This window comes from Natator depressus, chromosome 12, assembly GCF_965152275.1.
Source record: "Natator depressus isolate rNatDep1 chromosome 12, rNatDep2.hap1, whole genome shotgun sequence".
Taxonomy (NCBI): Eukaryota; Metazoa; Chordata; order Testudines; family Cheloniidae; genus Natator; species Natator depressus.
Window position 1 is genome coordinate 5,063,518 of NC_134245.1, and position 25,001 is coordinate 5,088,518.

At 59.9% G+C, this 25,001-nt stretch overlaps 1 protein-coding gene across 1 annotated transcript; it reads right to left on the reverse strand.

Annotated features, from left to right (window-relative positions):
* Window positions 1-432: 432 nt before the first annotated feature.
* EXOC3L1 (exocyst complex component 3 like 1) lies at window positions 433-24,110 on the reverse strand. The gene is made up of 13 exons (XM_074969062.1): window positions 22,763-24,110; window positions 20,667-20,827; window positions 17,865-18,084; window positions 16,373-17,051; window positions 16,072-16,189; window positions 13,311-13,436; window positions 11,413-11,513; window positions 10,324-10,434; window positions 9,831-9,972; window positions 6,708-6,830; window positions 5,252-5,407; window positions 3,356-3,480; window positions 433-1,670 (listed from the first exon to the last, which is right to left on the reverse strand). The coding sequence occupies exons 1-13, from the start codon at window positions 22,806-22,808 to the stop codon at window positions 1,484-1,486; spliced, it is 2,295 nt and encodes a 764-aa protein (XP_074825163.1). The 5' UTR covers window positions 22,809-24,110; the 3' UTR covers window positions 433-1,483.
* Window positions 24,111-25,001: the final 891 nt, after the last annotated feature.

Sequence of the window (25,001 nt, forward strand, 5' to 3'; positions counted from 1 at the left end):
TAGGAGTCCAGTGAGCATCGCTCATGTTTACAAAGCTGCCTCCTGGCAATGGTATTTCAGCGCCCTACGAAAACCCAGCATGTCCATCGGGGAGAACTTCCTCCTTTTACTCCATGTAATGTGGCTCTTTCCTTTTCTCCGCCCTGCCGCATTGCTGAGAGACACCTACCCTGACTGTGGCGGGTAACAGAATGACATTCTGGACACTGCCTATTTCAGGATGGATCATCCAAACTCTGCACTTGGCTTTGATTACTGCAATTCCTATGATCCCGGGTGGGGAATCGGACAGGGGAAGAGGAGTGAATGGGGGGTGGAGCCTTGGGGGGAAAGACGAGGGGCAGAGGCGGGGCAGGGGAGGTTCCGGTACTCCGGCTGGAGTGTCTGATTTAAATATTACAAAGTTGGCGACTCTAGTTGCAAGAGAGTTTGGATTTGTCTGTGTTATAACTAGGCCGGGAAGGAATCGATATGTACTGGGAAATGTCAGTACACATTGATTTCACTGCACCCCTCCCCCCAATGAAAAACATTTCCCTCAATAATCATCAAACTGTACCGCCTGGCAAAGGAAGAACAACGCGGCTGAAGTTCTTCTTTGAGTTTGATCAAAGGTCTTTACTGTGTATATTCTGACATGGGATGTTGGCAGTTCATGTTAAACGGCATTAAAGCTTTAACTTGGGGAATCTCAACGTCCTCTGTCGCTAAATAATTATTATCTGATGCCTCCATTATCTGACCCTCCATGGTCTGGCTCCCCCCCTCATTTTCTGCAGCTGTGAACATTTAAATAGATCAAAATAAAAAAAATGCTTAAACATCAATGTTCTCCATCAAAATGATGAACCACTAGCTGAATTCTGCCCAGCCCAGTCAGAACCTGTCAGGCCGTGCTCTCAGCTGGCCTCTGGCACTGCTTGGTAACAGCCTGCCCTGGGCACGCGAAGTGCATGGGAGTGGGGAGGGGCGGGGAGGAGGTGCTTGTGGCTGGACCTGGGGAAGGAATCCTGGGGAAATTCCCTTTCTGCTCCCGCCGTGATCCCACCATGTGAAGCTACCACACTTGCCTGCCTTGGCTGGCCTGTCCCCTCCGCAGGCTCTGGGCTGCACATACGCTGGGAGGGCTGAGCAGAGGGGGCAGCTGGGAAGCAGCACAGAGCAGAGGCCCGGAGACCCGAATGGGCAGAGCTGAATCTGGTGGTTTAGCCCATCCAGGGTTAGGTGGCCAGGGGCTCAGTGGACTGAGGGCTCCCTGGGCCAGCAAAGCAGGTGCCAAGGTGTCAGCCAGTGGGAACTGGGTGCGGAAGCCTCTCGTCTCCTCCCTGCATAGCAGGGCTGATGCCCAGGCTTTCCCTGCCCCGTCTCCTGAGCCCAGACAGGGCTTCTGCCCAGTCCCACCCAGGGCCTCTCAGAGGTCCGTCATTCGGAGACACCGCTGGCCAGGGCAGGTTGCAGACAGCCGGGCTGCAGCGTGCGTGTCTCAGGCACACTTGCCCTTGCGAAGGCAGAAGGGAAGCTCCGGAGCCGGGACCAGGATATTGCTGAAGATGGGCTGGTAGTTTTCGGGCAGGGACTGAGGATTCTGCACCATCATTTCCAGCACCACGTTCCGGACCTCCTTGGAGACATCGCCCCGCAGATCCAGCAGGATGGAGACGTGCTCATCGCTGTGGGGAACAGGAAACCAGAGCCTGAGACACTGAACCCTTTACCTCTTGCTACCTTCTCGGCTCTCGGGGCTCACCCATGCTGCTCACACGTGGGATCTCCCCTCAAGCCCAGAGGGGCCGGCGCCTTGCACACCTCTGAGGTCCCCCTGAAGTGACTGACTGCGCGCTGCAGAGCCTGGAGTGAAGCGTACTGCACTGAGGGGAGAACACCACAGCATCGTCTGTTTCCTGCAGGTGTCCTGTGCAGGGACCTACAAAATTCATGGCCGTGAAAAACGTGTCATGGACCATGAAATCTGGTCTTCCCCATGAACTCTGGCTATTGTAGGCAGGGCTGGATTTCCAATTAGGCACAGTAGGCACGTGCCTAGGGCCACCAGCATTCTAGGAGTGCCTAAAAGTTAAAAGTGGGTTAAAAGTTTCCGTTTTTATGGAAAACACGAAGGTCAGTGTAAGGGGGGGGGCACTGAAGATGCTGTGCCTAGGGGCGCATAAGGTGTAAATCTGGCCCTGATTGTAGGGGGGCTGCGGTATTGCCACCTTTACTTCTCTGCTGCTGCTGGCAACGGTGCTGCCTTCAGAGCTGGGTTCCTGGCCAGCAGCTGCCTCGCTCCAGCTGCCCAGTCCTGAAGGCAGCACAGAAGTAAAGATGGCAACACTGCAACCCCCCCGCCCCCGCACACACACACTTGCCTTGCAACCCCCCACATGACCCTCTTTTGGGTCCGGACCCCCATAGTTACAAACACCGTGAAATTTACTATTTCAATATCTCAAACCATGAAATTCAAGAGTTTTAAATGCTATGACCATGAGATTTACCAAAATGGACCATGAATTTGGTAAGGCCCTAGTCATGCGGCTGCGTCCCTCGTTCTACGACTTTTGTGCTGTGGCAGGCTGAGAAGTGCCCGGCCAGCAAAGCCACAAACCAAATCTCAAGCATTTGTCACTAAATAATAGACTTTTTTCAAAAGCAAAAAACCCCTTTATCTTTCTTCCATATGTTCTGGTTTGGGCTGATTTTGAATATCAAATGTTGGCCATTTTGTTTCTCTCCTTTCAGCCCTGTGGCCCCTGAGCACAAGCGAATGAAAGCGGGAGTGGGGACTCTTCAGGGAAACGTCTTTTCTTTTCTTATTTTTCCCTCCATTTTTTGTTCTGCCATGCTGGGAGTTTTCAAACCGCCCTCTTCCCTGGAAAAGTCAGAGTGTAGCACAAGGAACAAGAGGGTGGGCTCCACCTCCGCCCCTCCCCGGCCATCAGTCATTTATTTATTTCGCTCCGTGGCCAAAATCAACAAAAGGGGGTGGGAAGCCCTAAAGTTCAACATTTGGAAATAAAACAAAACTCTTGTGAAAACCACCTCCCCAGGAGCCAGAGCAGTTCTCTGCCAGTCTGTGCCGCTCTGACTTGGTGACTCTCTTCTCTGTGCTGCCCACAGGCGAGCCCGGGTGGAGCAGCCAGTGCCAGTGCCTAAGGGCCCTGCCCCCGTGGCTATCGGGGATGAACAGGATTGCGAATACCACTGGAGAGGTGCTCCAGACGTGTGCCATGGGGTGGGGGTTCAGGCTTACACTGGAGACAGCCTGTGTGAAGGCAGCTCCCCCTACTGGCAGGGCAGGACCGCCCCATGGCCGCCCCAGTGTAACGGGCCTTTCTCGCTGCGCTGGGTTTGCTACCTGATATCGGGGTACTTTGTCATAAATCCCAGGACCTCCAGGCTGAGCAAGGCTGGGTCTTGGAGGCGGATGAGCTCCTGGAGGGCGAATATCACCTCGAGGGTCTGCTCGCTCTCGGCCAGGCCCTGTAGGAAGGAACCAGCCAGCACAGGACGCATTAGGCGCCAGCCAGACACAAAGCACCGCCTCAGGGAGCCGTACGGCAGCAGTGTGCTGGCATGCTGGCCCGCAGCACCAGCTGGAGAGAACTCACCAGACACGCTCAGCAACCAGGCCCGACGCCCATGGGTGCAACTCAGTGTGTGTCCTCCATGCTTGGGCCACAGAGAGCCCTCTGGGCTGATGTGCCCATGCCTGACCCTCCCAGGCCTAAGAGAGGGGTGATCCAACCTCCCCTAGCCAGCGCTTGGCTCAGCCTAGTGTTGAGAGGGGCAAGGTGAGTCAACGCCTCCAAAACGGTTAGCTGCCGAACAATGTCGCTTTGGATTCATGAATCTGTGTCATGGACACCGAAGAGTTTCAACCGAACTGAACCAATCGAAAGGTTCCAGGTATGTCAAAAGGCAACGTTTCGACCCGACGAGAAAAAATGGTTTTGATTTCAGGCATTTTGATAAAAGGCAAAAGGAAAGGAGGACTCGCGTCACAAAACAGCCGGAGGAGGAGGTTAGCCGGAGGCTGCCCTATCAGCTTAAGCCCAGTGGGTAGCATGCTCCCCTAGCACATGGGAGATCCAGTTTCAGTTCCCGCAGGAGGGGTTTGAACTGGGGTGTACCAGGTTGCAGGAGTGCCCTATCCAGTGGGCTATAGGATAGTCTGGAGCAGGGCTGTCTCAAGCTCTCCTGCTGAAGCTGTGTTACTTTGTGTATTTGAGGAGTTTGGGGTGTAGGAAGGTGCTCCGGGCTGGGACTGAGGGGTTCGGAGGGCAGGAGGGGAATCAGGCCTGGGGCAGAGGGTTGGGGTGCAGGAAGGGATGCAGGCTCCGGCTGCGGGTGGGGATGGAGATGAGGGGTTTGGGAGTGCAGAAGTGTGCTCGGGGCTGGGACCAAGGGGTTTGCAGGGTGGGACAGGGATCAGGACTGGGGGGGTGGTTTGGGGCGTGGGGAGGTGAGAGCTCCGGCTGGGGGTGGGGCTGGGGATGAGAGGTTTGGGGTGCAGGAGGGTGCTCCACCCTGGGATCGAGGGGTTTGGAGGGTGGGAGGGGGATCAGGGCTGGGGCAGGGGGTTGGGGTGTGGGGGGAGGCCCCGGGCGGCGCTTACCTCAAGTGGCTCCTGGAATTGGCGGCATGTCTGTTCTCTGGCTCCTATGCGGAGGCGCAGACAGGCAGCTCTGCGTGCTGCCCCATCCGCAGGTGCCACTCCTGCAGCTCCCATTGGCTGTGATTCCCGGCCAATGGAAAATGTGGGGTCGGTGCCTGGGGCAGGGGCAGCGGGCAGAGCGGAGCCCCGTGGCTGCTCCTACGTGCAGGAGCCGAAGGGGGGCCATGCTGCTGCTTCCGGGAGCCACGCGGAGTGGACCACAACCCTGCTCCCCGGCTGGAGTGCCAGAGCAGGGCAAGCCCCAGACCCTGCTCTCCAGTGGGAGCTCGATGGCCGGATTAAAATGGCTGGTGGGCTGGATCCAGCCCACAGGCCATAGTTTGCCCACCCCGTCCTAGATCCACCAGGCAAGAGTTGTTCTCACACGCTTTCCCTGGCCCCATAATCACCCACTGCCAGCGTGAATGACTATGAATTGCCACTGGGGGGGGGGAGCAGATAATTCCCTCTCCCTTGCCCCCTGTGTGACTGAAACATTTCCGTCTGACTCCACCTCAGCCGGCCGTCGTGACCACCCACCGGCGATAGCGACCCACAAGCCTGACCTCGCGTCTCTGGGGATGCAGCTTCTCTCACCAGGTTGTGGAAAAGCTCCCTCAGCTGGCAGGCGTCCTGGTGCAGCCGGGTGGAGAGCTGGCTCCGCTCCTCAGCGCTCCGGCACACCATCTTCTTCTCCATGAGCGCCCGCACGTAGTGATTCATGACCAGGTGCTCGCTCTCGGCCAGCAGGAACTAGACCCCGGCAGGAGAGGAGAGCGAGAGACAGTGAGACACGAAGCCATTCGCTGTGGCTACGCGGGGGGGAGCGGAGAGACCTGGGGCAACCGTAACCAGCAGCAACGGGACAGGAGAATAACGTGGAGTGAGTGGGATTCCTGCAGGGCAACAGGCAACCCAGGGCAGGGAGCCACTGCAGCAGCATGCTCCATCCTAGGCATCTCCGCGGGCGGACTGGAGGGAGTGTGACAAGGACGGGTGGGCCGGCTCCGGGGGGAGTGGAAGGGCTATGTGTCTACGGTAGCTTGGCTAGGTGGCCTACGGGAGGAGGCAAGAATGTGCAGGGTGATCCCGGCAGGAGGGGGAAGGAATGTGTAGGTCCCCCCAGGGGTGGCACTGACAGCACTGGGGTGTAATTCGGGAAGGGAACAGGCGGCTGAGCGCCAGGGGCGTCTCCCGGCAGTGAACCGAGCGGTGTCCCAAAGCTGAAGAGCCCTGGGGAGCTCAAGAGCTCGTCTCTCTCATGTCCAGAAGCTAGTCCACTAAAAATATGACCACCCCCCCCACCCCCGGGCATCTCCCCAAGGCAGGTGCGACGCCCCGTCCGCTGGGACAGCCCAGGCGCCCAGCAGGCCTCCCGAAGGTTATGGACAGCATCCGCGCCTGCATTTGGGGAGGCCGGGGGTGGGGGAGAGCTGGGGCCAGGAAGGAACAGCTGGGGCAGGTTATTCCAGCACTGCCCCCCACCCCTGCTTTCTCCCCTCCTTGCTCCAGCCCCGCCCTGCTCCCCCCAGCCCCTTGCTCTCACTCTCCAGCCCTGCTCTCTTCCCCGTGGCTGGGCTGGGCTGTGCTGCCTGTTACCCATGCCAGTGGGGGTCAGGGTCTGAGGGTGGGGGGCAGTCCTGGCTCCCCAGCCCATCCCTCGGGGGCCACCCCTTGTGCCACGGCTGCTCCTGCCTACAGAGAGCTGCTGTCTCCAGTGTCACCTGCTCCTCGGAAAGGAGCCAGGGCGCAGGAATGTTCTACCTCATCCGGTCCCCGCAGAGGGGCAGCTCCAGCCTTAAAACCTCGGATCCAACTGCTCTGACCCCCCAAAAGGCCAGCTCCTCCCCATCAGCTTCCCGGGTCCCTCTGGCCCTGCTCCCACCCCTGTTATTCCCACCCCACCAACGGGCACAGGGCCAATGCAGAGGGTGCAGTCCCAGTGGGAGGCACCATGCCTCCTGGAGCTCCCCAGTGTGCAGGGGGCATGATCGGAACCATGCCCCTTCCCAGGGCACAGCATGCACCCGCCCAAGGGGAACAAGCCATGTACCGTGAAGATGGGTTTCCGGACGTGGGAGAAGTCTCTCATGTACTTGTCGATCACCTCGCACATGCTGTTCACCAGCTGGGCCCCAGGCAGCCACTTGCGGGATGGCAGCTGCACGGACAGGGGCTGAAACATACACGCACACACATGGTGTCAGGCGGAGGCTACAAGCCCAGCCAGATCTGCTCGCTCCCATTCCACTAGTATCTCAGTGGGATGTTAAACAGCAGCGACTACAGACGGGTATTTTGAAATCAGCAGGTCTGGAAAACTTGCATCCAAGAGTTTTAAAGAGCTGGCTGAGGAGCTTGTTAGTGTAGTACCCCTCACCCCTGCACGAGCAGCTGTGGTGCAGCAGGACCGAATACTGGCCTGGGGAAAGAGACAGCCAAGGAGAGGGCAGCTCAAGCTGGGGAGGGGGCTTGGAATCCATCCAAAGGGTCAGTTGGAAAAAGCTATTAGAGAAGGGGAAGAATTGAGCTGCTGAGCTAGCGGGTGAACCGGACCTGGGTAGGAGGGGAGGGGAGAAAATAACAGGAGAGCAAAAGCAGGGAGCTGGGAAGAGAGAAGGGGGAAAGGGAAAGGTTTCAGGTCAGAAGAATCAGAAAAAAATAGAGCTAGTTCTGTGAGCGGACGCCGCTGGAGCAGGGGGGCGGGTTCGTGAGCGGAGGCCGTTGGAGCAGGGGGGCGGGTTCGTGAGCGGAGGCCGTTGGAGCAGGGGGGGCGGGTACGTGAGCGGAGGCCGTTGGAGCAGGGGGGCGGGTTCGTGAGCGGAGGCCGCTGGAGCAGGGGGGCAGGTTCGTGAGCGGAGGCCGTTGGAGCAGGGGGGGCGGGTTCGTGAGCGGAGGCCGTTGGAGCAGGGGGGCGGGTTCGTGAGCGGAGGCCGCTGGAGCAGGGGGGCGGGTTCGTGAGCGGAGGCCGTTGGAGCAGGGAGGCGGGTTCGTGAGCGGAGGCCGTTGGAGCAGGGGGGGCGGGTACGTGAGCGGAGGCCGTTGGAGCAGGGAGGCGGGTTCGTGAGCGGACGCCGTTGGAGCAGGGGGGGTGGGTTCGTGAGCGGAGGCCGCTGGAGCAGGGAGGCGGGTTCGTGAGCGGAGGCCGCTGGAGCAGGGAGGCGGGTTCGTGAGCAGACGCTGTTGGGGCAGGGGGGCGGGTTCGTGAGCGGACGCCGCTGGGGCAGGGGGGCGGGTTCGTGAGCGGAGGCCGTTGGAGCAGGGGGGGCGGGTACGTGAGCGGAGGCCGTTGGAGCAGGGAGGCGGGTTCGTGAGCGGAGGCCGCTGGAGCAGGGAGGCGGGTTCGTGAGCGGAGGCCGCTGGAGCAGGGAGGCGGGTTCGTGAGCAGACGCTGTTGGGGCAGGGGGGTGGGTTCGTGAGCGGACGCCGCTGGGGCAGGGGGGCGGGTTCGTGAGCGGAGGCCGCTGGAGCAGGGTGGCGGGTTCGTGAGCGGAGGCCGCTGGAGCAGGGAGGCGGGTTCGTGAGCGGAGGCCGCTGGAGCAGGGAGGCGGGTTCGTGAGCAGACGCTGTTGGGGCAGGGGGGCGGGTACGTGAGCGGAGGCCGTTGGAGCAGGGGGGCGGGTTCGTGAGCGGAGGCCGTTGGAGCAGGGGGGCGGGTTCGTGAGCGGAGGCCGTTGGAGCAGGGGGGCGGGTTCGTGAGCGGAGGCCGTTGGGGCAGGGGGGGCGGGTTCGTGAGCGGAGGCCGTTGGAGCAGGGGGGCGGGTTCGTGAGCGGAGGCCGTTGGGGCAGGGGGGGCGGGTTCGTGAGCGGAGGCCGTTGGAGCAGGGGGGCGGGTACGTGAGCGGAGGCCGCTGGAGCAGGGAGGCGGGTTCGTGAGCGGAGGCCGCTGGAGCAGGGTGGCGGGTTCGTGAGCGGAGGCCGCTGGAGCAGGGGGGCGGGTTCGTGAGCTAAGATCTCCGGACACACGGGAGAGAGAGTGTCAAGGGAAACCGAAAGGAAGTGGAACTGGTGGAAAAGGGGACTGATCGGAAAGCTGTGCTACATGCCAACAGATCCTAGAAGCAGTGAACAAGAAGCCCACCCACAAGACACCTGAAGGACGTGAACAGAGAGAGGGACTGTTTGAACATCTCTTGATGGATGTAGTTCAAAGGTGCCTAATGGACAAGTGAGGGCCCCCGAGGGGAAGACACCCCGCCTGTGGGTAAACGCACTGGAAAGAGGCCCAGCCACGGGAATATCGACTCTAAGGAGCACTTCAAGCCGAAGAGAAGCAAAGAACAGGACAGCAAGAGTGGAGCTGGCCTTACAGCCAAGGAGAGGAAAAGCTGATTCTTCTCTGAAGTGACACAGTCTATTGGTAAGAAATCCCTTTTGTTCTTGTTGACAGCAATGGACTTGGTACTAACGGCAGAGCGTGTACAAGCTCACAGCGGTTGATGAATGGGTAACCTGTGCTTTATCGGTATCAGTAGTAAGTCTCTGCAGTAGTCGATATTATTTATGCTCCTGGTACAATATGGGAGTTTTCCCTTGTAAAGTCCTAAAAATTTTAAAGGATCCCTTTTGTCTTGGTTGACTGTGCCTCTCCTCGCAGCGTAGCTAGCCTAGCCGGGTCTGTGGGTCAACACATTAATGCTGGTTTTCAATAAGTTTGGAGCAGTGGGGACGTTCCAGAAGACTGGACGAAAGCGACAGCTGTGCTCATTTTTAAAAGGGTGAACTGGCTGCCCTGGGTAGCTTTAGTCTGACATCAATCCCTAGGCAAGACAATAGAGCAGCTGATACAGGCCTCGGTAAAGAATGAAAGGAGGGTAACGTAATTAATACTAATCAAGATGGGCGTATGGAAAATAGATCCTATCAAAGCTAATGATCTCTTTTGTTGAGGTGGTTACTCGTTTGGTTGACGAAATGGCGGTGACGTCATATACTTTGACTTTAGTAAGGCGTTTGACCTGGTAACGCACAACGTTTTGATTAATGAACTAGAATGATATGAAATTAACAAGGCCCATGTTAAATGGGTTGAAAACTGGTTAAATCCAAATGGAGCTGTAAACGGGGAATCGTCGTCTAGCGGGGTGTCTCCAGAAGGGTCCTGCAGGGACTCAGTTCTTGGCCCTACGCTATTCCCGGCTCCAGGAGCCCTGCAGCCCCTCTTGGATGTGTGTACCTGCAAATCCAGCAGCAGCTCCTCCAGCAGCAGCCGGCAGGCCTTCTTCTGGGTCCGGTCCAGCGCAGTCTTCAGGGAAGAGGGGATTTCAGCGGGCTTGGCAAGAGATGCACTGCCAGGGTGCAAAGTGGAGATGGAAGAGCTGGAAGGAGAAAGAAGGAGTTGAGGGATGGTCAGCTGGGGCAGACGGCCTGGGAGAAGGGAAGCATGGGCTCTGAGGAAGGGTGGGGGAAAGCTCTGGGGAACAGGGAGTGGAGGGCAGGGAATCAGGCCTAATCAGCGGGATATGGGCTCTGGGGAAGGGGTCAGAGCCAATATGGGAGTGCAGGGGCTCTGAGGAAATGGTGGGTCTCGTGTCCTTGGGGGTGGGGGCTCTGGGGTAGCAGTGACTGGAGTCTGTGCCCAGTGTGGGGGCCATGTGCTCTGGGGAAGCAGTGGGAGGGGAGCGGATTTGGGTTGTAGGGAAAGAGCTGCCAGTCCCCTGCCAGGTTACCTCAGCGCCATGTTGTTGTTGAGCACGGCCAGCAGGTAGGAGATGTAATGCTTGGGCCTGGCTCGGTCCTTCTGGTGCTCCTTCCCGCACTCCCCCAGGGCCTCTCGCAGCCTAGGACACAGCACATGGGACCGTGAGGGCTGGCAGAGAGGGGACCGGCCCTGGAGCTGGAGGGCACCGGAGACTCTCTCCATGGGAGCCCTCTGCCCCTGGCACAGCTTCTGGGAGGCCCAGGCTTCCCTGGGTGGGTGAGGCTCTGAAACGGGCTCTGAGCCCTGCACAGAGCCCAGCAGCTGGGCAGATCACCCTGGCGCCCGTTGGGCATTGCACGGCTTGGCACATGCTCAGCCTGGGCATTCCAGCCTCCGTGGTGCTGATGTCTGGAAACTCCTGGTGCGGAGCATCCCAGGGCAGGGGCTGGGCAGGCTGGAGCACAGGGCCCCGATCCTGCATCAGCTGGAGCAAGCGCTGCTGAGCAGTCGCCAGGTAACTCTGCCTCCCTGCAGGATGCAGCCCAGGGAGCCGGGGATGGGGGGGCGCACGTATCCAGCTACTGCGTGGGTCACGTTTCCTCATTCCCAGCCTCACCCTGCCCCATGCACCCATGCAGGGGGCAGGGCATGCCATGGGGCACACCTAGGGCTCCCCTGACCCTCTCCCACGCAGCAGCCTGGCCGTCCCTGCTGTGGCACCTGTAGGAGGAGGCCAATGAGAGCAGCGCCTGAGCAGAAAGCTGGTGGTGGGATCCTAACTGCCAGCTAATCCCCCCCAGGGCTGTAAGGCCCTTGGAGGGCGAGGGACTGCAGAGGGGTAGCCAGGGGAAGGGTCCTTAGGAGCCATGGCGCGAGGCTGGGGGGACGTGGGCTGAGTACCCAGGAAAGGAGTGCTCAGTGAAGACCGTCAGCTGGGGACAGGATCTAAAGGGGGTCCCGGCCCCTGGGTGCCTGACCCCGGAACGGCCCAGCGCTCCAACAGGCCACAATACCCTGGCCTGTCCGGTCCCCCTGAGATGGGCGGCATGGGATTCCGCCATCCTGTCCTGGAAGGCAGGCCTCAGGAAGTGGGGGGCACCCCAAGGACACCACTGACCTGATCAGAAAGGCCTCCAGCTCGTCCATGGCCATAGCATAAATCTTCTGCTGCAGAGAGCCCGTGACCAGGGACGCCACCCGGATGTTCTCATCCAGCATCTGGGCAGGGAGAGCAGGATGCGGGGTCACTGCCCTGTCCGCAGGCTCCCCCTACGTCCCCGGCCGGGGCTCCGGCGCTGCTTGCTCAGTGAGGCTGGGGGGCCTTGGCCCCCAGCTCTGGGCTGGCAGGCCTTGCCCCTGTGCTGCCCCAGTGCCAGGCAGGGCAGAGGGCAAGACCCCACTTGGCTCCCTGGGGATTTGCCGGCAGTGCCAGTGCCAGAGGACAGCTGGAGGGGGCCAGGCAAGGGACCTGGCGTGGGCTCCCCTGGCGTCAGCGGGGCCCAGGGGAGATGGAGCCGTCATGGTACATTCAGGGGTGAGGCTAAGCAGCATGTGCCCCTGCCAAGGGGTGGGGAGTGGGGAACGTGGCTCTGGACCCCACAGCTGCCACCTATGCTCTCAGGCCAGGCTCACTCACCACCTTACCCCTCCTTGGAGCCTGGCTCTTGCTTCTGTCTCTCCACCTTCCGCTTCCTGGTGCCTATGCTGCCCCCAGGAGCATGCCCTGAGCTAGATGGCAGTGTCTTGGAGGAAGGCCCCAGGGTGTTTGTGCAGGGCCTTCACTCGCTGCCCTGCTCCCCTCCGCCCCCAAAGCAGGCCGTGGGGCAGCGCAGGGGCTTTGCACTGGGAGAGGCTGCCAGGGCAGAGTGACCAGCGCTCTGGTAACCTTCCCTTGGCAGCCTGGCCACACTGGCTCTGCCCCCAAGCCCACGTGACCCTCCCAGAGCAGGGTAGGTTGGTGCTGCTCAGATCCTCCAGGGATCTGAGAAGCCGTGAGGGAACCTCCCTAGCCCAGCACACCCCAGCTACCGCAGGGGAGAACCCCCAGCCCATTCACTGCAGGAGCGGCAGGACTGACCCCTCCATGCACAGGGGGGAAAGGCAGGTCCTCCGGGGAGCCCAGAACCAGGCCAGCCCAGTGCAAGGTCTAGGGCACGGACGGAGGAGCAGGTGCCCCAGGGTTCCAGGTGACCCCTAGCAATACAGACCCGAGGCAGAGAACAGCTCTGCAGGCGGAAAGCCCGACGTGCCGAGAGCGCTCGGGTAATGGCCATGGCTGGGGGCAGCCACGACCAGGGCCTGCAGCACACCCTGCCCTGCCCAGCTCCTCACAGGGCACTGCCAGTCTCCTTGCCCTCCTCGGCCCCCTCACAGGGCACTCCTAGCCCCCCTGCCTGGCCCGTCGCCTCACAGGGCACTCCCAGCCCCGATTCCCTGCCCGACCGCCTCACAGAACACTCCTAGCCCCCTGCCCCACCCTGCCTGGCTCCCTCACAGGGCACGGCCAGCTCCCCTGCCCTGCCTGGCCCTGCCCTCACAGGGCATTCCCAGCCCCAATGCCCTGCCCAACCCCCTCACAGGGCACTCCCAGCCCTGTGCCCTGCCCCGCCCGGCCCCCTCACAGGACACTGCCAGCTGTCCCGCCCTGCCTGGCCCTGCCCTTCACAGGGTATTCCCAGCCCCGATGCCATGCCCAACCCCCTCACAGAGCACTCCCAGCCTCCCTACCCTGCCCGTCCCCTCAGAGGGCACTCCCAGTCCCCTTGCCCAACCCCCTCACAGAGCACTCCCAGCCTCCCTACCCTGCCCGTCCCCTCACAGGGCACTCCCAGCCCTCTTGCCCATCCCCTTACAGGGCATTCCCAGCCCCGATGCCATGCCCAACCACCTCAAAGAGCCTCCCAGCCCCGCTTTTTGGCCCTGGCCCTGGCCCTGCCTCTCACAGGGCATTCCCAGCCCCGATGCCCTGCCCAACCCCCTCACAGAGCACTCCCAGCCCCACCCTGCCCCACCCACCTGCATGACTATGACGGGCAGGGCCGACTGGAAGAAGCCGAGATGATCCATTTCTGGTTCCTCCTCTCTGAACCACTCCTTGAACTCCACTTCCAGCGTGCGCCGCATCCACTCAGTCACGCTGGCCTGCCCGACGGGAGGACGAAGAGGTGAGACGGGACGCCGGGCCCCTGCTCTGCTGCGGCAGCTCTAAATGCCCCGGGGTGGCCACAGACCGCCCTTCTGCTGAGACTGCAAATGCGGGGCTTAGGTTTAAAGCCGAGCCACACGACAAACACATGTGCGCAGTGAGATGGGGCTGCAGACCGGGCTGCCCCATCAGGGGTAGGGCTGAACATTTGGGATTATTTGCTCAAGGGGCTCCTGAGATATGGCCCATCCCCCTCTCCCCCAAATTGATCTGCTTTCCTATAAACCTTGGTCTGCAGAGATAGAGGAAAAGCTCCAGGCAGGATCCACGTCCAGCTACACTCCCTGCACTGCCCTGCAGAGCCCCCGTGCCTGGGGCCAAGAACTGGCTCCCAGTGCTGTTCACTCAAAGCAATTGGCCGCCCTGTCCGGTTCTAGGGAGCGGTGAGCCAGGCCTGGCGTGCCAGCGCAGGTCAGCTGCCTGCCAGGTGGGCAGCCCAGGGGATCCCAGCCTTGGCAAACCTAGCTAGGGTGGCCAGGCCATCCCTAGGCGAAGCGTGGAGCAGCCTGAGCCCAGAGACGGCGGCTGGCACAGGGCCTCTCCTCACAGCCAGCGCTGTCTGGGTGCCAGTGCCCGTAGGGCGCCCAGCTGGATTTGAAGTAGAAGGGTGCAAACCTCCCGGCACCACACCCGGCGGAGCTCACTGATGTGCCTCCCTGCGTGCCCTAGCGCCTGCTAGTGGAATGCCAGAGTATCTCCCACCACAGGGGCCGGTGCCCATGGGGGAAGCCAGGAGATGGGGCACAGCAGGAGAGATGAGAGGATGGCTCAGGCCGGCGGGTAGGGCTGTCTCTCCAGGCAGCACCACCACGTGCTGGGAAAGGAAGGCATCCTGCTGACGTGGCGCTGTGGGAGCGGGCACAGGGCGGGCAATGTCAGGGGCATGCTCGTTAGCTGGCGTGGCTCAGGGGGCAGCAGCGTTTGTCTCTGTTCCCCCTCAGTCGCTCCAGCCTCGGGAGTGAGGCTGCGGGGTGGCAGGGCGCGCAGGGCAGAGAAGCAGCTCAGGAGCAGGGCCCGGCTGCAGTGACAGAGGGGCTGTGCCCGCTGGGGGGCAGCTGGGGAAGAGGCCACGGTGGAGGCTAAGGAGGAAAACTCTCAGCAGTGAGAGCTGTTGGCGAAACCCCACGTTTGCCTTAAGTGGGAGCTGAGCAGAACCCTCCTGAAGGGTCACAAGAACCCGTAACAACTTGTGGTGATGGGGAAAGGCGCGAAAGCGAGCCGGAGCCCGACTCAGCCCAACCCAAGTGCCCGGCTCATAGAACTCAAGGCCTGTGTTGTGGTCAGGCCTGGTAAACAAGAAACCCATGTAATCAATTAATCAAAATGGGCTTGTCGGAAACAAAGCCTAATTAGTGGACAAAATAACGAGGGACTGGGCTGTTCCACCCACTGCTCCCTTGGGGGCCTCAGGAAGATGCTGGGGGGAAGCTGACAAACTGAAAGAAATGGAGGGAGCGGGCTTCACCATCATGGCTGCCACCCCTGCCGTCTCCTGGGCCCCCGGGATCCATCGTGACATCATTGTGCCAGAGGTCCTGACCTGACCAGGCCAGAGAGAAGGACCCCGATCAATCCCAAACACCAGCTGGCAGGTGAGACTTTGTCACCCCCTTCCTCAAGGTGTCCTTTTCCTTCCCTCTTGTCGTCTTTCCTCTTCCCTACCTCTCTCCTTTTCCCTTCTGTCCAATAAGAGTCCGGCTTAGCCGGCCGACACTGTATATTTTGCAACACTGCTGTTAGCCCGGGACCAGAGAGGCAGTTAAAAGCAATGCCCTGAACAGCCCGACGCTGGTACAAGCTTGCCAGCTCTTGGAGTGGCTGAGCAGCCCATGGGCTGGGCCTGTGTTTCTCCAGCAGCGAGGCTACCAGTGAGAATCGGCACCAGAGACAGATGCTGCATTTTCTCTCTTTGCTGTTCTGTCCTCTCCCCTTTTGTGTGTTTTGCTTTGTCTTCTAGCAAACAGGATCGGACTTTACCAGCAGCAGCAACAGCTCCAGCCCGTCTCTACTGACTTCTGCTCGTTGCCCCGGAAGGACAGTTATTCCCATCTTTACACCTTTCCTTCTTGTCTGTATCTTTAACCGAGGGTTACAAAGGCTGTTAATGCTGTGTTTGCCATGGGACCAAGCAGGCCGAGGTCTCTGGGTACCAGACCCCGAGCCTTGTGTAACGCTGTCTAATACTGGTTATTAACACACCTGGTCCACTTGTTCCATCAGAACCCGGGGGCAGTGGAATGGGCTCTTCCTGGCCCTGCCACTGCAGGGAGCTTGGCATGGGGCAGAGGGCGAATGAACAGGGGAGGAGGGGCCCAGCAGAGCACACAGCACTCTGTGTATGTGTGTGTGTGTGAGGGGAGGAGGGGCCCAGCAGAGCACACAGCTGTGTGTGTGTGGGGGGGGGGGGGCCAGCAGAGCACACAGCACTCTGTGTGTGTGTGAGAGAGAGAGAGACACACTGTCATGGCTTGATTCTCAGGTTTTGCTGGGCCCTCACCACCCCTTCCCCGAAATGAGCAACTCCAGGCCTGCGTGGGATGCTTGCTACCGCATCCTCCCTAGCTCACTCACCTTGACTTTCGCCACATATTTCCTCTCCATCTGCTCCACCTCCTCTGGGGACACCAGGGGCCCCAGAGTAGACACGTCCACCTCGGGGAGAAGGTCTGGGTGACCCATCATTTCCGGGCTGCGGGGAGGAACAAGGGGAGCCAGTGAACTAACACCACGTGCTCCAATAGATGGACGACTTCCAAATCGGACTTCCAAATCAAACATCCACATGCCCACGGGTGTGTGCACCCCCCCTCCGTGCCAGCCCCGGGCTCCTCACACACACCCCGAGCTCCCCCACCCCCTGCCCGGCACTGACCTGTGGTACACATGCAAAACCCAGCTGAGGAGCATGAAGATCTCTTGTTTGTCCAGGTCCCTGCTGAGGATGTCCTGCAGGTGGTCGGAGAGGCCCTGGTGGTACATGCGGGTGCAGATGCTGAGGATGTCGTAGTGAGGTGGGCAGCACTGCACCATCAGGTCTTTCACCACACGCAGCTCCGCAAGGATGTCACTCTGCAGCGTGGCCAGGTGCCGGCCCAGTCCCGGGCCCTTCACGTCCCCATGAGCGGCCTTGAAGTGGGTAGCAGCGATGGTCTCCTGCATGACCTGGTAGAACCGCTGCCTCCAGGCTTTGGGGCGCCCAGAAGCAGGGAAGCGGTGGGCGCGGGATCCCAGCAGCAGGGCATCATCGACGCTCTCCTCTCTCTCAATGATCCGCACGGCAGAGACGAAGAGGGCTGGGTCCTCCTGCACCAGCCTCACACTGCCGCCCACGACGCGCCACAGCTGCTGGGCCAGTGCGTCGCTCAGCTCCTGCAGGCCCCCGAAGAAGGACTCCACCACGCCCAGGGCCTGGTCGTTCGGGAGGCTGCTGCTGCAGTGCAGCTGGGAGGAGATGTCATCCCGCAGGCGCTCCAGCGCCATGAGCCCGGCATGGGCCTCCAGGAGCTGCTGGCCGTGGAGGAGATGGAGGGACTGGGCAAGGAGCTCGTGTACTGCGTGGAGAGGAGACATCCACCAGCCTGGACCCTGTGGGAGCCAGAGCCCAGCTGCCTTGCACGGACAGCAGCAGGGCCCAGCGCTGGGAACATGGGCTCCCACGCTCAGTGCAGGCGAGGGGGAGAGACACCTTCTGAGCAGGCCCCCTAGAAACCTCCTCCTGCGGCCCCCCACAGGCAGTGTTAGCTGCCTGCCTGTGCCTGGCACCACGCTGGGCAGTTGCTCACCCCATTGTCCAGGGTGGGGTGGGCACAAGACAGGACTGGCAGTCCCTGAGCAGGGAGCTCCTGGCTAGAAAGCCTGGGTCCTACTGTCGCCAGACAGGCAGCTGCGCTCCCAGGACGTGCTTGGCCAGAAGAATCCAGACTGCTCCCTAATGGCCTGGGGTTCTGCGGGAACAGGATGTGCCCCTGGCAGGCCCCCGCTGTGCCCGTGCCCCTGGCAGGCCCCCGCTGTGCCCATGCCCCTCTCCCAGCCAACGGGGTCCGTCTGCTGGGGACCACGTGGCTACGGGGGCATAGCCAGGCTTACGCCGTTATGGGGTGACTCTGTGGCACCCTGGGACCTCGGGGCTGGGGATGCCCTCGGTGAGGCAGCTGCGCGAGCAGCGTCCACCCACGCCGGGTGCTCTTGCAGTTAGGTGCAGGGCTGGGCCTTACCTCCAGCCCCCTGCCTGACAGCGTCCCCAGGACCTGGCTCCTTCAGCCAGCTGCGGGGCTCAAAGCCCACAGGGCAGCCAGGCCCAGCGCCCCGCGCAGGAGCCGTATCACACACCAGGGCACGCTGAGGCCTGGCTCGGTGCCCCTTACCTGAGGAGAGCTGGGGCAGCGCCCGCACGACGGCAGCCATCTGCGCGTGCTCCGTCACCACAGCCCGCAGCGGCGCCAGCCTCTGGAAGCCCTCGGCACTGCCCAGCAGGTGCCATCGCACGGCGCAAAGGTCCCGGCGCACGCTCCGCATGTCCCCAGCCGCTGAGCGCAGCTGCTCCAGCCCCGAGCTCACCCCCTCCAGGTGGGACTGCACGGTCGACTGGCAACACAGAGGGCAGGGACGGTGAGCAATGCCCAGCCCCACAGGTATGGGGAGAACCTACCCACGCCCACAATACTCCCCCAGCCCCACCCTACACACAGCCCCTCCAGACCTCCCCCACTTCCCTAACCCCACCCTACACAGACCCTCCCCCAGTCCCCGAACCCCCCCTACACAGCCCTTCCAGATCCATCACTCCCCCAGCCCCACCCTACACAGCCCCTCCAGACCGCCCCACTCCTCTAACCTCACCCTACACAGGCCCTCTAGATCCCCCTCCTCCAACCCCACCCTACATAGATGCTCCAGACCCATCACTCCCCCAACCCCACCCTACACCGCCCCTCCAGACCCATCACTCCCCTAACCCCACCATACACAGCCCCTCCAGACCCCCCCACTCCTCTAACCTCACCCTACACAACCCTCCAGACCCCTGCTAACCCATAATTACTCTCTGATCTAGGGACTTCTTGATACCAACTGGCAGAGGGAGGATAATGTGGGTGTGGGGAGCATGGGAGTAATACTGGTGGGGCAGTGGGTGTGGGGTTGGTGGGCATAATACTGGGGGAGGGGTGGGTTGGCACAGAGAGGGTCAGTGCAATACCGGGAGGGGGTGGGTGGCTGCGGGGGTAATACCGGAGGAGGGGTGGGTGAGGCAGGGAGGGGTTGGGGGTGATACCAAAATACTGGGGGAGGGGCAGGTTGGCACAGGGAGTGTAATACCACTGGAGAGCGGGGAGGGTGTAATACTGAAGGAGGGGTGGGTGGGGGTGATACCAGGGGAGAGGGCGGGTGCAATACTGGGGGTGGGGCAGGTGGGCGTTGGTGTAATATTGGGGGAGGGGTGGGTGGCTGCGGTACTGCATGGGAGGGGTATGTCCGTGGGGGGGACATGTAGGCGTGGGGAAAGATGATTTGGGGGGCCAGGGAGCAGGCTGTCCCCTTCGGATGTTAATCATTAGGTGCATGTCTCAGCCACAGCCGCCGTGGCCCCGGGGGAGTTTGCCGTGCCGTGGCGGCACCCGGCAATCCCCTCTGGTCCATACCCACGCTTCCACATGGCTTCTGGGATTTAGACGTGAGCTGGGGACAAGCCCCCGCCTCGCTCTCCCTGGGACCCTCCTATGTTTGTTGGTTTGACCAGAGCATAGATTCTCCACCCGGCCATGGGGCACAGATGGAAATGGAGGTGGGAATGGCTCTCCGGGGGCACCCCCCACACACACTGAGGCTGCTGCTGCTCTGCGCCACAAACTCCTGTGGGGAGCCGCCTTCTCTCCCTTCGGTGCTCAGGTCCCACAGTGACCATAGACCACGCGCCCCCTTCTCCACCGCCAGACAGGTCACCCCCTCGTCCTCATGTCCCACCCTGCTTTGTGACAACAGCCAGCAGCTGCTCTCCCCAGCTCCACTCCCTTTGGGCCCAGAGCATCTTTATGAACACAAACAGACCCCCGGGATTTCCCCGAGGCGAGATCAGTCCGAGCCGGCTGCTCTGCGTCCAGCCCTCCCCCTGTCCAACCGGGAGATCATCTCTGAGCAGAGTGAAGAACAGCAGCTACAGCCCCCGGAGATGCTCACGCGGCTCGGCATCCCACTGCCCCAGCGCAGGAACTGCTGTGACCCCCGCTGCCTTGGCATGGGCCCAGGAATGAAGCTTGGGTCTCCATTCATGCTGGTGATGAGCTGGTGGTGGGAGTGATACTTATTGGTCAGTTAGCCCCCCCCCCCTTTTTTTTTTTTACATTGAAAACTTGAGCTCACAGGCCAGTAAGACAAGTCTCTGGCCACCTGCACAGGCGTCGACTCTATGGGTGCTCCGGGGCTGGAGCACCCACGGGGAAAAATTGGTGGGTGCTGAGCACCCACGGGCAGCTCCCCCCCTTGCCACAGCTCACCTCCACCTCCGCCTCTGCCTCTGAGCGCGCCCCTGGGTCCTGCTTCTTCCCCCTCCCTCCCAGCGCTTGCGCCGTGAAACAGCTGTTCCGCGCGGCAAGCCTGGGAGGGAGGGGGGAGGAGGGGGAACCTGGTGCGCTGGGGGAAGAGGCGGGCCGGGGCACGGATTTGGGGAGGGGTCCAATAGTGGCAGGGAGGGGGTGGAGTTGGGGCTGGGGCAGGGGGGTGTGAGCACCCACCAGCACCAATGAAAGTTGGCACCTGTGGCCAGATGGGCATGTGATCCGAAAGCCTTGGGCTCTGCTCTGTCGTGTTCATTGTGATTTGGGACAGACGTGCGTTTTGGTCGTTTCCCCAGTTCAGTGCTATCCCTGGTGTGGCTGGAGCAGTTCCAGCTGGAGAGTCCTGGCTCCTTCCAAAAATGCCTCTGACTTTATGCCCACAACTTCTCACACTCTTAGTCTAAAGGCAAATTTCCTGAAAGAACTAGAAAAAGCCCTGGGCTCGGTTCTGGGAAAGCTGAGCAGGGTCCTGACGTGTTTTCCTGCTTTGAAATGGCTCCAGTTTCGAATGGACTAAGTGTTAGAAAATGGCATACGCTCCCCTGGGGCAAGGAATCCCAGGTCACAGGAGGCCTAACCTCTCTGGGCCTAGGGCCCCCTGCAATGAGCACCCACCTTTAGCCGGGATTGGATCGAGCTGTTCCGCTGGGCCTCCCGGCTCCGGTAGTGTCCCAGACCCTCCAACTTGTCCGGGCGGTAAAACACCGCCGAGGCCCATTTCAAAGCAGCTCCTCTTGCTAACTTCTCCGCCTTCTCCGCTTCTGGCCATTCCTCATCTAGGGGCAACGTTATCAGTTAAGAAAACAAACCGGAGGCAGCGTCTCCTTCGCAGACAGGAAGAGCATTTCCACTCCAGCTGCTTCCCAAGGACGGAGGCACAGGAAGCAGGGTGTGAATGTACACACCCCTGCATGCACACACGGACATGGGGACAGGGACAGACAGGCAGACACATGAGGATGTGGGGACACACGAGCGCTCAGCTGCCACCGTGGTGAGAGACCTAATAAAATCCTAGAAAAGTGAGCAACGGACAGCCAGATGCACAGTAAGGGATGGGGACAGCCAGACACACATGTGGACAGGAACACCCTAGGGGATATGGGGAACAGACACACGGTGACCGAGGGATGGACACATACACATGGGGACAGCCAGACAGAGTTGTCAAGTGTCCCTCAGCCTGCCTGTGTGCAGGGCCCTACTCCACACAGCCCCACGAGGCTGCCCCCTTCCTGGCTGCCCCAGAGCTCCCAGTGGGATGGCTGCATGGAGTTTGGAGGTGCCCCATGCCATGGGTTTGCTGCCTGGGAGCTGCTGATAGGGGCCTGTGAGCAAGGCAGTGACTCAGCAGGAAAGATACAGTCGCAGCTGGCAGGGACTTAGTGACCAAGCAGGGAACGCAGCAGTCTGGGGTCAGTCCAGTCCTACTCACTGGGCATGGAGCCTGCCCCTTCCCTGGGCATTGCCCACCGCTGCCTCCCCAGCAGCTGGGTTATAGCCTCTCCCCTGAGCACCTGTGCTGGGGAGAGGGAGCTCAGCTGAGCTAGGAACGAGGAGTGCCCTGAACGCTGCCCCAGCTCCAGATACGGTGGGAGGTGAAAGGGGGTTCCCTGAACCAGCCCAGATGGATGTTGGAGGGCGCATGGCCCCGCGTGTCTCTTCAGTCTCCTAACGACCCTGGTTCTGTGTGCCTGACTCAGACTGGGTCTGTGAACCAGAGCAGCCCTCCCCAGGTCCTACTGCCCTGCTCTGCGGAGCAGTGCAGACCCAACTGGGGCCGCTGCCTGGCACCTGCCCTCTCTCAGCACTACTGCTCTCCTGGCCTGGCACGGACGATGCCGTGGGCGTTCCAAGGGCTGGCTGAGGTTCTTCCCCGAACTTGGTGCTGCCTCTCTCCTCACTTCCATGCCCCACATTCGCCAGCAGCTCCCCCTGCACAGCGGCCCCTGGGATTGTCAGTAGTTATGACACAGCGGCCACGCCCCGCGTCTGCCTGGGCAGGGCTCCACGGGGCTGGGTTCTGGGCACCACCGGGCCCAGGAAACTGGGCGAACGGCAGCCCAAGGGCAGGAGGAAAGATGGATTTGTGGAGAAAGCGAAAGGGCTTTGGGACAAACCGGCTAACACGAGGCAGAAGTGGCTGCAGCTTGCTGCTGGGTGGGAGCGCCGCTTGCAGAGGGGTTAGTCCCAGGGTAGCGGGGCTGTGATAAGGGGCAAAGGGGTGATGGGAAGGGAAGATGCAAGCTGGCTACCGAGGAAAGCTCCTTGCCAGTGAGGGGTTGGCCGGGCTGTGGAATCACTTCCCAGGGGAGCCCCAGTCCTGGGACATTGAAATAACACCGGCCTAATGCCTCAACACTGCACTGTAGGAATAGCTGCTTTGCCATATGAGCCCCCTGCCCCGTTCCATCACTCTCTTCCCAAGGGCAGGGCAGAGGCAGCGATCCTAAACATGCCCAGATGGCAGGCAGGGGAGATGTATCCCCCGAGGGGCAGGGGATTACCCCCATCCTCACTACCCCACCCTGGCTATGAAGGGATCCTGGCCAGGGACAGATGACTGAGAACCCCCCCAGACTTGGAGCCAGGCTTCACCACGGTCACCCCAGTGCAGGGAGTCACACCGTTCCCCAGAAGGACTGGCCCAGCATGGGCTGCGTGAGCCCTGCGGCCCCCGCTGCCCTCCCTCGAGCTGCAGTTCTCATTACCTCTGCGACTGCTGGAGTCCTCCTCCGGCTCGGCAGACGTGCCCATGGCTCCAACCGCTGTGTGCAGGGTTCAGAGGACAGGGCTGGGCTGAAGAGAGGAAGCACAGCCAGCAGTTTCCTTCAGTGATTCCACTCACAGCTCCTCAGGGGCTCATTGTGTTACTGCAGACACACTCAGGATGTCGGGGGGAGGGGGAGGCAGCTCCTGCTCTTGACATTTTTCACTCTTTGTGAATGTAACTCGCTCCATGCACAGTGTCATACTGTGGGTGCATAGCTGTTTGTGCATGCCTGCGTGTGCCCACCATACCACCCGTGGGTGGCTGTGTGTGCACGCCATATGTGCATGTCTGTGTGCACAGGTTTGTGTGTGCATACTGTGTGTACATGTCTTTGCATGGCAATGTGTGCCTCTCATGTGCGCATGGCTGTGGGTGTGCATAGCACATGTGCTTGGCTGTGTGTACGTCTGGGTGTGTAGGGGATTGTGGTTGCCTTTGCAGAGGCATGTTTCCCGTTATGTACCTGTATATTTTTGTGCATGGATCTGTGTTCCTATGTGTTTGAGCCCCGGGTGGATGTCTCTCCAGTTCCCTTATGCCGGCTATGCGTTGTTGCCATATGCTTGTGTATTTGGCTGCCTGAGTGTATAACATGTGTGCATCTGTCTGCATGTGGCTGCCTCTGTTCATACCACGTGTTGTGTGTCTTGGAGTTCATACTCTATGTGCCTGCGTTCATACTCTGTGGGCATTTGTCTGTGCCACTGGCTGCTTGTGTGTATATTGTTGACCACCACAAAAACCTGCCTACTATGGAGTTCAGGTTGTTGACATCCGTCCCAAAATAACAAAGACACTAAAAACCACAGGAAATCCCAAAGTAAGGGTCTTTCACCAGTTTGAGAAGTCACTTTGGGAACAGGAGCTGTTCCCAACCTGCTCTCATAGTCCAAACCCACCTCCTTCCCAAGGTTTGGTTTTATGAACACGGACAAGAACAATACAATCTTCTCCCCAGACTGGGATGCTCCTAGAGTTCCTCCCTCAACCAAAACTGCTCAGCTCGCACCCTAGATCCTCTCTCCCCACTGAGCCACTCCCATCTCCTAGATGGAGCAATGAGTCACCTGCCTCTGTGAGTCAGCAGGACTCATGTAACCCTTTACCAGAACCCCTGCTAACTGGGCACGGTGTTTCAGGCAATTCTGGAGAATTACACCAAAGTAATGGTGAAAATCTATGGATATTACCACCCAAAATAATCACAGAAATGGAAAGAAGAAATGCAGAAGACCTACTGCAAATATGTACAAGAATTCCAACCACAAATATCTGACTTACACTTTTTGCATGAACTGTAAAGATCCCTTTATACTTCAGAGATTGTATTTTGAGCTATACCACTAAATACATAGCATCACCCAAACACAATACAGTATTCCTCTGGAACTAACAGCGCTTGTTAGGATAATTGCCCAACTCTACATCTGACACAGAAACTTGTCAACCAGACCTTAAAGTGCAATATTATTTTACAAAATATAAAACTGGCCACAGTTCCTAGATTCGTAGATCTTAGGAGTAGAAGGGATCACATGGGGTCCCCTTGTTGTCCCTCTTGCGTCACACAAGGCAAAAAAAATGGAACTTGTAATTCCTGCATTAAGCCCAAGAATTTGTGGTCATCTCCGGAAGACAATGAGTTTTGATGGAAATGTTTTCAGTGATGGAGAATTCACCACATTCCTTGGCAGGTAGTTCTAACGATTAATTCTCCTTACCGTTGTGTGCCTTATGTCCCGTTTGAGTTTGTCTAGTTTAACTTCCAGCCACTGGATTTCGTTCTGCATTTATCTGCTAGATTAATGAGCCCCCTGCTTTCAGAAGTCTCCCCATGTAAGTACTGACAGACCATGATCACATCACCTCTTCATCTTCTTTTTTATAAGATTCATAGATCAAGTGCCTTAAGCCTCTCCCTATAAAACATGTTTCCAGTACTCTAATTATTCTTGCAGCTTTTTCTGAACCATTCTTGAAATACGGACACCAGAACTGGACACCATATTCCAGTAGTGGTCTCACCTGTGCTACACACATACGTAATACTCCTGCTTGATATTCCTGTTTATACAGCCAAGAATCACATTAGTCCTTTCAGCCACAGCATCACCCTGGGAGTTCATGCTTGGTTGGTCTCCACCATGACCCCTAAGTCCTTTTCAGAGCCCTGCTTT

Bases quoted from the DNA above. Each gene is read 5' to 3' on its own strand.
- EXOC3L1 (XM_074969062.1), bottom strand. From the start codon at position 22,808: ATGGGCACGTCTGCCGAGCCGGAGGAGGACTCCAGCAGTCGCAGAG. The intron at 17,052-17,864 runs GTAAGGGGCACC...CTCTCCACGCAG, and splicing joins GCTGCCCCAGCTCTCCTCAG to TACACGAGCTCCTTGCCCAG. The intron at 6,831-9,830 runs GTACACACATCC...TGTATGTTTCAG, and splicing joins AGCTGCTGCTGGATTTGCAG to CCCCTGTCCGTGCAGCTGCC.